The 13,100-nt window shown below is 39.7% G+C and overlaps 1 protein-coding gene across 1 annotated transcript in view; it reads left to right on the top strand.

Moving 5' to 3' along the window:
- traf3ip1 (TNF receptor-associated factor 3 interacting protein 1) overlaps positions 1-12,331 on the top strand; it is a gene marked incomplete at its 5' end in the record, with an annotated part of 27,808 nt that extends 15,477 nt beyond the window's left edge. The window contains 5 exons of the mRNA XM_010782805.1: positions 500-635; positions 1,318-1,354; positions 1,484-1,560; positions 9,107-9,324; positions 9,746-12,331. Coding sequence (XP_010781107.1) covers positions 500-635; positions 1,318-1,354; positions 1,484-1,560; positions 9,107-9,324; positions 9,746-9,911 — 634 coding nt within the window. The remainder of the gene's footprint in view (positions 1-499; positions 636-1,317; positions 1,355-1,483; positions 1,561-9,106; positions 9,325-9,745) is intronic.
- Positions 12,332-13,100: the final 769 nt, after the last annotated feature.

Here is a 13,100-nt window from a genome sequence, read left to right as displayed (position 1 = left end):
TTACGTGTTGATAGAAATCAACACGGAATGAAATAAGATGATTGATAGGTGTGTGGGCTGTCTTTCATTTTGACACACAGAACAATGTTATAATAAACATACATACTGTATGTTAAATGGATATATCCGCCTGCTTTCATTTATCTTTCCATTCCCACAACAATATACATAAAGAAATGGCATATTTTGGACATAGTTCGAATGGTGATTAATCATGATTAATAAATGTTTAAGCTGTGATTAATCTGATTTAAAAATTGTAATCGTTTGACAGCCCTAATAAAAACATTTGATAATCTCACAGTTATGGTTTAAGGACTTGTCATTGTCTCATCTTAGTGAACATATTTATTCAAAGTTTCCCTTAATGAAATGTAAACTGGTAAAAACAGTCTTGTCCAGAATAGCAGGAGATACATATCACACACTTAATGAAGATGATGTGTGTAACTGTAATGGATGGAGCAGGTAGAACAACGTGTCTTTGTCTATCTTCCAGGCTGTCCAGTGCCAAGCCCTCAGCGCCCGTCATCCTGGATGGGAAGAGGGAGTCTGAGGATGAGGAGGATGAAGATGAGCAATTTCTCGTGGAGGAGGCGATCCCCCCGCCTCCAGATGCTTCTGATATGGACGTGGTTAGTGACTTAAACAGTACATTGGATAAAAACACATTGGATTGCAGTAGACCCTCGTTAAACACAAGCTTTTTTCTCATGTTTATTTTTCTGCAATGTGTTACCTTTGCACTAAGACAGTCGCAGTTGGTTTGTGTCAGTGTGTTTCTATGGTAACATCGAATTTTGAGGTTTTCTAGCTGTTGTCTCTTTGGTTGTTAACTGAGCCCAATTATGCTTTTTGGTGTTTTCTCTTACCTGTCGTTTGTTTTATATAAGTTATTACTGTATGCATGTACATGGTCTCAAAGGCCCAAAGGTCCCTCCAGAGGGACAGAAAGTCTAAGTAACACTCACACTTCTATTGGCTAGTTCTCCAACACATTGTACTTGATATGTTAAGGGGCGGGACTTCTTTAGGCGGTTGACTAATCACAACAGAGCTAACCAGCTAACCAATCAGAGCAGACTGGGCTCTGGTTTCAGACAAAGGGTGAAAGGAGGTGCTGCAGCACAGGCAGTATGAGAAAATAAATAAAACCCTTTCTGAACATTAAAGGAACAAAAAATAAATATGAAACCTGAAAATGAGCATAATAGGGCCCCTTTTATGAAATGACACACGTGTAGTCAAAGATGTTTGTCTGTATTTTCGGAACTTATAAAGGATGGTTACTTACTGAATTCTTCTTTTCTATTTTAGAGGTCTGCACAAGAACTCGACAGTGAAGACAAACATGGTACGAGGCCTTGTTTGTTTTTTCCCTTTTTGTTCAGCTTATGTTAAAAGATTAAATAATGCCACATTTTCTCCTGATTTTAAGGAAACACATCTTTCCTTGTTCCTCATGTTGCTTCTCTCACTGTAGGTGGCCTTGTGAAAAAGATCCTTGAGACCAAAAAAGACTATGAAGTGTCCCCATCCTCCCCCAAAGCTAAAGAACAGGTATGTGCAAATGGTGAAGTTGTTTTTTGCTTCTCCACTAGAGGGCGGTATCAGCTTAGTTTTCTTAAACTTCCCCTTATCCATGATTCAAATTTCAACCTCCTCATCTCTTCTATCAGCCATTCTTTATTCAAGCTTTTCTCTCCCGGGCAAATTTTTTCGCCGCAGTGAAGGACCCAGCGCAACACTGGTTATTATCAAAGGAAAGATATAAACAAATGGAGCGGAGAGGTGTAATTGCACCCCCTTGCAACCACAAAAATGTCCCCCGTCAGTGAGGCTGAAGGGCTAATAACCAGACAAGCGAGCCTGGCCTCCAACAGACCACACACACCATTTGTACACACATCAAGATGTCTGGAGCTAAATTAGCTTGCTTTCTATGGGTTGCACAATATCTTATCGTTGTTGTGTTTTTATTACAGACTTCTCTGTTGTGCGTACAGATTGAGAGGAAAAGCTTTTAGAGCTATCGTGTTCTGACTAATTACACTCCTTCCCTTGTGTGTGAACTGCGGTTATTCCATAACATTTTTCTTCTGTATGTTGTCCCTTAAAGTCCTCTATCAAATCTCCAATATTAAGTTTAAGTTCCATGTAAAGTTCCGTCTTGCTTCCCTCCATCTCTTTGATTTTGTGTCCATATTAGACACTATTCACCATCTTCTCCGAGGTGACGAATTCCATCTGTCTCTCTCGCATTCCCCTCCGTCAGCTTGTTAATCACCCGTAGAGAAACGGGCGTCTTTCTTCGTTATTTGGAGTGTGAATCGGTGTGAAGCTTACAGTTTGGTCTGTAGTCCACGCTGTCTGCTTTGGGTGGTCCTCTTCACTGAAGCATACTCTCCCAGCAATCCCTTTCCTCGCTGACCACCCTGACTCTGATGGATGTTTTTGCCTGCCACTCTTGCAAAAAAAAAGAAAAGCCCAGATCCATCTCATCCTTCTGAACTCACACCTGAAAAACTGCAAAAGCTTGGCAGAAATTTGAACGCCCAGCATTTCTCTACCCTCTTCGACACTTTTATCTGTCTGAAAACTGAGCTCTTTGTGTAACACAAGCTTGTTTCCTAATTTCCCTAATGGAGGGTCCTCAGTATTCTGTATGGTCTGCTTCTTCTAACAGGTATGTCTGCACATAGGAACTGCTCAGGCCGCCCCTCCATCATTATTGGCCTTGCCTCGTCAGCTGTATAAAGAACTATAATGACTTCCTTCCTGACATGAAAGGGTGGAGAAGGTCAGCCTAATGGAGTCGTGTTTTTTTCTTTTCTTCTTGTAATCACGGTAAAAACATGCAGGGTTAAAAAATGTAAATATTAAGCTTCCTCATTCTATGTGGTATGACAGGTTTGAAATTTCAGCCGCCGCTATTCGGTTTCTCAAATGTTCAAAACACTGAGTCACATACCACCCTGATTTAAGATCCGACATCATGGCCTTAAGACCGCTTTGTCTATACTTTAAAAAGCCCATGTTATTACCCTATTTTAATTTATGTTCTTTGTCATATCTAGATTAATTTAGCTATTGTTACAGCCACTGCCTAGCTGCCCCATTGCTGTCCTCATGTAAATAAAGAGGAACTCTTAAACAGTCAAGTGATTGTATTTTGCCATGTCCCACCACAGTGTGTGTGACTGAAGAATCTGCTGTATATTTATGGGGATGCCCTTCCTCATGACCCCTAGAGCTATTGTATATTATTCCAAGATAGTTCTCTTTTTTATTTAGACTGCCCCTTGCAGCAGCTGCGTTTTCATAAGAATTTTTTGTGTACTCTGTTCCCCCTCCTTTTCTTTACCCCGTCAAATTAGCCTTGATGAAGGTTTGTAATGTATAAATAAACCCTGTGGCATACAAAAGGGGAGGCTGTTGAGTGAGAATCACGAAGGAGAAGGGCCAGAATACTCTCTGCAGGATTGTCAAGAAAATAAATACTCCTCTCTGCCGACCTCTGTGTCTTTATAAACATCCAGCGTTTTTTGTGGAAACACAAGGAAATGGCCCTGTGGCATTCCATTAGTCATTTTACTTTTGTAGAGGTCATATTGATTTGTTAGAGGAATGTATGAGGACCTGAAGCACTCGCATGTGTTATCAGACTTTGACTTTCTGATCAGAAGTCATATCTTCCAACTCTTCAAAATGGCTCTCCATGAGAATGTTTAAATGATGAGCCACCTTTTTTGTAAATCATAATGTCCATTTTTAATTTCAGTTTTTCCACGGACGTTTTCTTTACTTCACCCCGTAGCCCATGGTGGTGATCTCAGTTGTCTCCCCAAGGGGCTACGTTGACCTTGCAACAACATCCTGTAACCTCGGTGGCCGTAAGCTTTTCTCCTCACCTCACTGACTCCTAGCTATTTTTATGATCTAGCCAGACCTTTCAATGGGCTTCTATGAAAAATAGCGAGGAAGCCCATAAGCAATGCCCAGAGGCATTTCTCGCTCTAGGATTCGCTCCCTGGCTCACCTCTCGGATCTTCTACAGAAACGCAAAGTTAAAACCATTGGGATGTTTGTTCAAACTGTCAGCAGTAACCAAAAGGATTGTTCCCAGAAGCTTTAAAGTTGTTGCATGTAGTATTCTATTATCCATGGGTCTTGAAAATATAATTGTTAAAGGTGGTGATGTTTCGGGTCTTCTGGATTGGGTGTATCTGTCCAATCAGTCCGCTGCTAGTTTGCATGCAACTAGACTCTTTAGTAATTGTGCTTGTGTATAACATGATGCTCAAGGACTTTGCGATGTAAAAGGAACTTAGACCAAGTTGATGCCAAAAAATTGTCAGGTCACAAAATATTGCATACTGTCCTTCCGGGGTCCATAAAAGATAAATTTAGGACACAGTTAACTCACATTTTATCAGCACATCATGGGGAAGCACCCTATTTATTCGGCAGAAGGAAAGCTTGTTAGCATTAACTGTTTGCAGCTGGTATATCCATAGAGTTGCTTTAAGGTGCAATCATGCTCTATTCAGTGAAAATGGATTGGGCAAAGGTAAACTACAATGTTATTATAGGGTATTTAAACCTTATAATACAAAATAACAGTATGCAAACGACAGGGTGCATGCTGAAGTACATCTGAGATTTGTAATTGTTACTGACATCAGGATTTCTAGTATCATGACTTCCCTATTTTATATCGTCATTCACCACCAACTCTTCTCTCCTGTTAAAGGGGACCTTTCATGCAAAATGCACTTTTGTACGTCTTTTATACATGAATATGTGTCCCCGGTGTTCCAGGGAACTCACCAAGTGTCAGAAAACACAACCCTCTCTATTTTCCTCCTTAGCCAAATCTATAAAAAAGGGGCTGCAACGGATCTGAAAAAACCGGATCCAGATTTCAACACTTTTCTACGTCACAAAGAGGTGCTCCGCTTATTGGTCAACTCTCCACCTATCAGGGGAATTAGCCACGGCGAAACGAGGCATGGCTAAAAAATGATCTGTTTGGTATTTTGAAAAATAAGATGTATAAATATACCTTATATAGGTATGGTCATACACTATATCATTTAAATATAGCATGATAGGTCTCCTTTAAGTAGATCAGTGAGGCAAAAAACTGTACCTGTCTGTTAAAAGCCACATCTTGGTGTTTGTCATGGCTCAGAAACTGAACATCCAAAGAAAAGTGAGATCTCATTTTGAACGTGAATAAATCCTGTTTCCGTTATCTTTGTGACCGTCTTGATTATAAGAAGCTGGGGGGGCCAATTAAGTGAGATGAAATTCTTCTTTATTTGGTAACAACTAAAAGTTGAACTTACATTGATTCAACCTGATCGTGGGCAGAGCAGCTCTATCAAGAGGTTTGCACATTGGTCTATCGTCCCCCTCTTTTGTCCAGGGTGAAGTTGATTAACGCATGAAATGAAGCTTCTCTCCTTTATGATGGAAGCTAATCTCAACTAGCGTCTAAATGATTGTTATCTCAGCTAATGATACCCTAGAGGTTTCCCCACTGCTGACAGGCTTTACGCATGCACCCCATTTTTCTTGTCAAAGGAGACTGAAGAATGTCTTCCTCTTGACTCAGAAAATCTCTAAGCAGTCCATAAATCACATATTCGCACGCATTTCCTAATTAAGTTGATTAGGCATGTGATGAATGGGTGAATTCCACACTGCACTGTACCATGCAATGTTGTGATATGTCTATGAGAATTTTGTTCTGTCAAGCACAGTTTGTTGCTAAATAAAGATTACACCTCGAGCACTTTGCCGTCAAACAACATAAATGCAAACAGGATTAAATTAATCATGTGTATTGAGTCCTAAACCTGGGAATGAGTACGCACTTAAGCACTTCCGGACTCCTTTGTCTCAAAGTCAAAGGTTATTTTTGGTAAGATGCCTAAAATAAGGTCTATGGTTAACATGAACTTACAAGATTGTTACACTTTGTTCTACGTCATAAAATATTTCCGTAAATACCTGACTCGTGAATGTTTAAAGCTTTTATGTGTCTTCAGAAGGCGGATGCTAACAAGTGACTAAATAAAACCACTAAACATCATAACTAGGGATGCTCCGATCGTCTATTTTGGGGCCGATCGCCGGAATCAGTATCGGCCGATTCCGATCCGATCGAGTGGGCGGGGCCTATGGGGATCTTTGCTTCCACAAACAACAACCAACATAATTATTACATTCAAATGAAGTACATTATTCAAGTTTACGTTAACTTTGGATAATAACACGGGAGAAATGAGCAGAAGCGCTCTCTTTTCCTCTCTCCCCCTCTCTCCTAACAGCCTGTCAGTATCGTCTCATGTAGCTCACTGATCCAGTAATGAGTATGAGTGACCCGAAAGTGAAGAGTAAATATATTTATAACTAGTTAAGCTAATTCCAGAGGTAAATAAAATAGCTAAGTGTGTTAGGTCTAACTCTTAGTGTGTGTTTTGCTGAAGGATTTCTGCTTCACACACGTTGCATACCGCTATTTTATTGTCATTTTCAGACACCTTCAAATACTGCCAGACCGGTGAAGCCATTTTGGCGAGCTTGTTTGGCCGCGCACAGAGAAAAGTGTAGTGTATTTTACGTCATGCGATCGGCTCTCTTGATCTGTATTTTTAGAGAGCACCGATCGATCGGCAGACAGTGAGTATCGGCCGATATCGATCGGCGGCCGATCGATCGGAGCATCCCTAATCATAACGCCAAACGAGGTGACCGTTAGGTGTCACACATGTGAAGTTATGAGACTGTCATATTTTGAGATTAACCTGATGAACAAAATGTGAAAGTATCATAAACGTCTTTGCCACAGAGTTTATTTTCCTGCGATAATCCAAAATCCAATGGAAAAATCCCATCAGCTTATGTCGAGGAGCTCATTTCGATGCTGATTTCTGGACTGGATTACTGCACCACTATCATGTAGACATAAAAAACAATCTACCTCTCCTTCTTATTCCACCTGCTCCTTCTACATGCAACCAGAGGCTGTCTTGGCCGTTGCCTGGGGCTTCATCACTGTCTGAGATAATGGGAAAACCTTCCTCCTCTCTCCCCTCCGACTCCTCTGCGGTCACCCCGTCTAAATATTGTTCTGTGATCCGGGTGAGAAGAAACAAAACTAGGAGCACACAGGTCTCGTAGCCCCCGACAGGGACCTCCTTAAAGCTGTGATTTATATCCACCTGGACAGAGTGCACAACGAGCAGGGGTCATGTTTTCACGCCAACATTTTTTATTTTCCAACAGAAGAAAGGAAGGGGGTGAGGGGCGGAGAAGCAAAGGGACGACAAACAGAAAGAAGCCATGGGTCCTGTCTGGACCAAACCGCAGCTAGGCAGGCCGAATGAGCCGTGGAGTGTTTGTCTAGCTGCAGGGTTCACCCCAGTGGAAAGCCACCCACCTTGTTAGGGAACCGCCGGGCCGAGGCGTTTCAACCCTCACACTCTCGAAACCACCGCAAACACGTAACAAAGCGCGCGGCTGTCAGAAATGTTGTTTTGTGTAAAGACATCATGGCAAGCAGTGGCGTTTGATGTCATCCCTACAGTGTGGTCCTTTCTAGTCAAGTTTTCTAAAATTCGAATTACTCACCTTGACTTGTTTTATGAGATGGCTTGATAAGGCCACTGCTAACGTGCTAGCTATGCTAAGCACATGTGACAGATGTGTGTGTGTTGACGAGGAAGCTGTCATGTAGCTTGCACACTGTCACAATTTTGATTCCGTGCTACCCCATGAAGGCAGGTGCTCCCATCTGTGTAGCATAAATTGGACTGAGAGTTGAACTTGAAAGGGGCCATAAGTGTAGTAGTTGTTACTCAATACTGTCGTAAAATAACCCCGCTGCCAAAGCCTGTTACTAAAATAAACAAGAGCGGAGAGGCTGTGTGTGTGTGTGTGTCCACTGTATACCTCGCGTGTGTGTGTGAGCGTGTGTGTGTGGCTTTGGGGTTGCAATACTGAGTGTTTTTGCAAATACACACACACACACACACACACACACACACACACACACTCTCACTCTCAGAGGCCTTGCGAAGCCCAGCTGAGCAAACATCCTTGGATTTGCTCCCTAGCCAAGGGAGGTCCTTCCCTGATACCTTCCCCTCCTTTACGCCATCGAGTGTAATTTGGATATGGTGAACCCCCTCCAACCACACACCATACACAGGAGGCCTTCATCAACCAGCTCCCCCCTCACCCCAAACTTTGGCCAACACAATTCAGCCGTACGTTTGATCTTTATATATACAGCTAGGTTGGTAGAATTCCTGCATTTTTAGCATTGAAATCCTAAACCACTAAATGCCGCCTTGCTCTGGTTCTGGGCATTTGAGACATTTTGCTGGCAAAGGTAGAATTCCTAAAGAGGGTTTATTATGTTTTGGTCTAGGGACACACAAGTGATTTTTGTGTATGTTCATACAGCTGTTTGATTCAGCGTCTAGTTTAAACCATGCCCATTTAATGGAAACATTTGTTTCTATGCCTGCTGGTAAAATTGAATGAACTGTTCCATGTTTGCTTATCTTTCCTTTTTATTTATTTATTTAGTTTTTTTCGTTACTTATTTGGATTCACATAATATCTATATAGCAGTTTGCACAATTAACAGTTCAATATATACAGGGACCCAAAACACAAAACAGACAATAAAATGTAATAATAGAATAAATAAAAAAAAAAACTGGGTGTTTTCGGAGACAGAAAATATATTGCTTTCACTTTTTCAAAGCTTCCTCAATTTGGTTTTCCTGAAGCCTCAACTATTTAGTTTCTAAACTGAATTTTTATTTCAGTTGTATCAACTTGTTGATTAAATATTTACTTTGCCTTAATTTTTTTTCCACTTTTCCACAAGCTGTATCCACATGGTTTAGAAATAATATGAAAGGACAACAAAAAAAAATATTGCAATTATTAATAAAAGTTATAACAAAAAAGTTATAATGCTCCCTGGGATTTATTTAATGCCCATATATTTCCTTAGCTGACCGCCCCAGAAATCTCTTCCCCTAATCCTCACCTATTGTTTTTCTATCATCTCCTCTTCCAGAACGTGGTGTCTGAAGCAGCGCGGAAGAAAGAGCGGGACATCGTGTCGCGTGAGATCGAGCGGCTGCGCACCTCCATCCAGACGGTGTGCCGCAGCACTCTGCCTCTGGGGAAGATCATGGACTACATACAGGAGGACATGGACGCCATGCAGGCCGAGCTGCACACCTGGAGGCGGGAGAACAAAGAGCACGCACAGGCCCTGAAGCAGGAGCAGAGGTGGGGGTGGCACAAAACACTGGGAATATGATCTCAAACACAGCTTTATACTCACTTTATCATGCAAAGTGCTATCTTCATATTCATATAACTGATTTAAGTAATCAGTCAAGTTTAAACTTGCATATCCTCTAAGATTATAAAGTCATACATTTGTGAGAAAATTCTGAAATCCTCTGTGATTGAATTCACAAATTTAGGAGAAAATAAAGTTTTTGTCAATAAACCTCATCGCTTGACTTCAAATTTTGAAACTTTAATTCAAAGCATTCCTGATATTGTTCATTTCTTGATTTTAAAACCTCAGAGAATATTCAAGGTTTTAATTTTTGAATATTTCACGTCCAATTTTTCCTTTTCTTATAACATTGATGTAATGAATCATCCCTCCTATGTTTGTGTGTGTTTATATCTGCTACAGAGCGACAGACAGAGCTGTGGAGCCCCTTAAGTCAGAACTAGTAGAGCTGGATCAGCTGATCAGAGAGCAGCAGGACAAGATCTGTGCTGTGAGATCCAACATACTGAAGAATGAAGATAAGATTCAGAAGATGGTGACTGGAATCAACTTCTCCTCCAGAGCCTGAAGTGAGAAACAAGGTCCACTGAGTATAAGCTCTCCTAAAAACGCACTGAAGATTAGGGACCAGCAGTGTCTCATTCAGAATAATGGTAAGACCATTTTTCTCAGAGACGATGTGGGATGGGACCAAACACTGCACTTTTAAAGTTTTGTCAGAGATGGACCAGAGAAAATCAGACACCATATGTCAGATAATAAAAGCTACATATGATGGCATGGTGATCTGACTATCCTCACACGTGCGGTGACAGATCAAATAATAAAATATTTTCCTGCTTTGCACTCACACAACCATATCAGTTACGCCTTTTTTGTTATGGTGCCTTTGTGGAATGAACCAGTGCACAGTTGTTATTCAAAGGTTTTACTTCACAACAGCTACAGTGTAGTTCCCAGGCTCCTCCAACAGGGCAACATACGGTACATTATACTTAAGACATATGAAGAAAGAAACAAGAAATAGGGCAAGAAAATACTGCAGATGACTTGGAATGACAAGGAAATTAGACCAAATAAATGTAATAATGCTGGGTGAGTTCATCAAATGCCCTATATACCCCCCAAAAATGAATGAACAAATAACATGAAAGTTTGCTGGACACTTAGCAGTCTCTGGACCTAATAAAAATAAACCCTATATTCTTGTTTTTATTTATTAACCAAGCATACAATTGGGACTTAGCCACTGCTATACAAAAGAGAGACAGTGTAATTTAAAGATTAATTCCGGGTTATGAGCTCTTTCATTTGTTATTTTCCACGATCCCTAGTATTCTCGTGTCACCCTTCTTTTACTTCTAAACGTTTTGCTTCAAGCGTCCTCCCTGAAGCTACCCTTGCTAAAACAAAGATTGTATCTTCAAGTGCACCTTCAAGTCGCTTAGTGTTAAGAGTTCTTATTTCTTTCACTTTTACTTATATTATTACACACCGACACACTCATTTAATGTACTTCCAGGAGACAGTAAGAATACATACATTCTCAAATAGGAAAGCCGCCATCATGGAGGTCCCTCAGTCGTATTTGTACTGTAGGATTTGCCAAACTGTTTCTTTTTTTTGATGGAGACAGTGTTTGGTCAGATCACAACCTTTTGTGTGAACGTACAACTCTTTATAAAAATAATAATAATATTTTACTAGCTGCTTTTGTGACTTTAAGAAACATGCTTTACATATGTAGCTAAATAAAAAAACAAGCAATACTAGGCTAAATATTGCAGTAGGTCAGATGGTAAGAAACCACTGTCCCAGTTATTTTTTAATTAAAATTCCAACATCGATAGCAGATTAGTCAGCCATGATTTCTTCCAAACTGGCATACCTCACTTCCAATACAAATGCAGTAACTTATTAAAGTAATAGCACCAATATGATTGTACATTGCTGTTATTACTTGCACAAGTGCAGCTCTGTAAGATTTACTGCATATTTAGTGTTTACACACAAAAAAAACATTATGAATGTAATCTTTTATTTTTAATAATGTTTTTTATAATGAACTCTCTTTTCTGTACAAAGCTCAAACATCTTCCCAAACTCTGGTTTCCACTTCCAGCATAACAATGGATTACCAATAGGATAGATGGCAAATCTGAAAAAAATTAAACTGCATTGTTTCTGTGTGTTGCTATTAATTTAACTAATCTTATATTAGTTATTCACTAGGATAATTCCAAAGTTAAAATCTACCTTCATTTAGTCTGATTGTATTCTGTTTTCATATCAGTATTTATTTAGTCAATAATATACTGTACCAACAGAAGGCCCTTTGAGGCAAGTGAGAACCAAATAGTCCAATCCATTTTTCAATCATTTTTAGGACTGAAAAGTAGTTTTAAAAAGCTGTCAACGTTAATTTTTTATCTGTGCAAACAGTTGGGATCAACAAGTGTTTGTTTTTGTAATAACAAGGTACATTTACCTTACAGAATTGCTACCTAAGAAAACAACATGACTAATATATCATCATTTGCTTACACACAATTGTTTCTAGAGTGCCGACAGAAATTTGAACTTTTAGAAAAATAATCCTGACAAAAAAGTAATCAGCTACCTATTTTTCCACCCACCTCTTCCACAGAAGAAGAAAGCCACCTGAGGTTATTTTTTAGGGACTTGGAGAATAGAGCTATTTAAATCGTACTCAAAATATTGTCAACCAGAATTTTTCGTTTGTCACTTGCCTTTCAGGGCCTCCATACATCAAAAGTCAAATATAAAGATATCACAAAGTTGTTGAAAAGTCAAAACCTGCGTGTCTATATGTCTTGTATTAAAAGACAATGTAGACTGTAAGTACTTGTATCATATCCTCTGTTTCTCTTAATAACTGTACATTATGTATATGTGGAGATTGTATCATAGTTCAAAATATTATATAATTTTGTAGTGGAGTGAAATAAATGGTTACATTGCAATAAATATTCGTCTGCTCTTCTTGCTTGTATGAGTCATTGTAGGCTACAGTGACTGCACAAGAGTTTTAAAGAAAGGCTCAAAATCAAGTTGTTCTTATAATGCAAATTTAATGAGGGGTCTTTTTTGCTGGAGCTACATTATAAATGATAAATGACTGGTTTGTGATTATGACGAGTTCATGTGAAGTCCTTGTGGCGTCTGGCACGGCCGAGTCACACTCAAAGGGACTGATTTCTTTTGAAGCCCAGTCCAACATGACATCTGAAACATTTCCCTTTCTTTTTAAGACCCTTCAGAAACATTAGCAGTAACTTTTTCTCTGGAAAGCCGAGAAACAGCTGCAACACACACAAAGCGTATTAGCAAACCCCTTTAACAACTATTAAGCTAGATTTGGACAGATCATTTGTGACGCCAGTTGGAGATTTAGCTGAAGGCCTCTAGCAGAAGGCATGGACAAAAGATGTTGGCCTCAGTCTCAACAGGTGGATTAAGATAAGACGACACACCGAACCGTCCATCCAATGTCCATCTGCGTTTCCCTTAAACTGTGGGCTAATACAAAGAAGAAGTGACTGACTTTATTAAAAAAAGGCTCAGTTGATTCTTGCCTTTTGAATTTCACAATTGATCACGCTGCAAATGATTGACAACACCTTCCACTTTTGTTGTTATTCTGATGTTAGTTTCAATCACTTCTGCAACACATGGCCAGGGTCTGAAGATCTTCTCGAAATTCTACAAAAATTAAATTACTATTAAATGTTTATTT

This window comes from Notothenia coriiceps, unplaced genomic scaffold (assembly GCF_000735185.1).
Source record: "Notothenia coriiceps isolate Sejong01 unplaced genomic scaffold, NC01 NC01_scaffold00024667, whole genome shotgun sequence".
NCBI lineage: Eukaryota > Metazoa > Chordata > Actinopteri > Perciformes > Nototheniidae > Notothenia > Notothenia coriiceps.
Note: the sequence above shows the minus strand (reverse complement) of the source record. Positions and strands in the feature narration are given on the sequence as shown.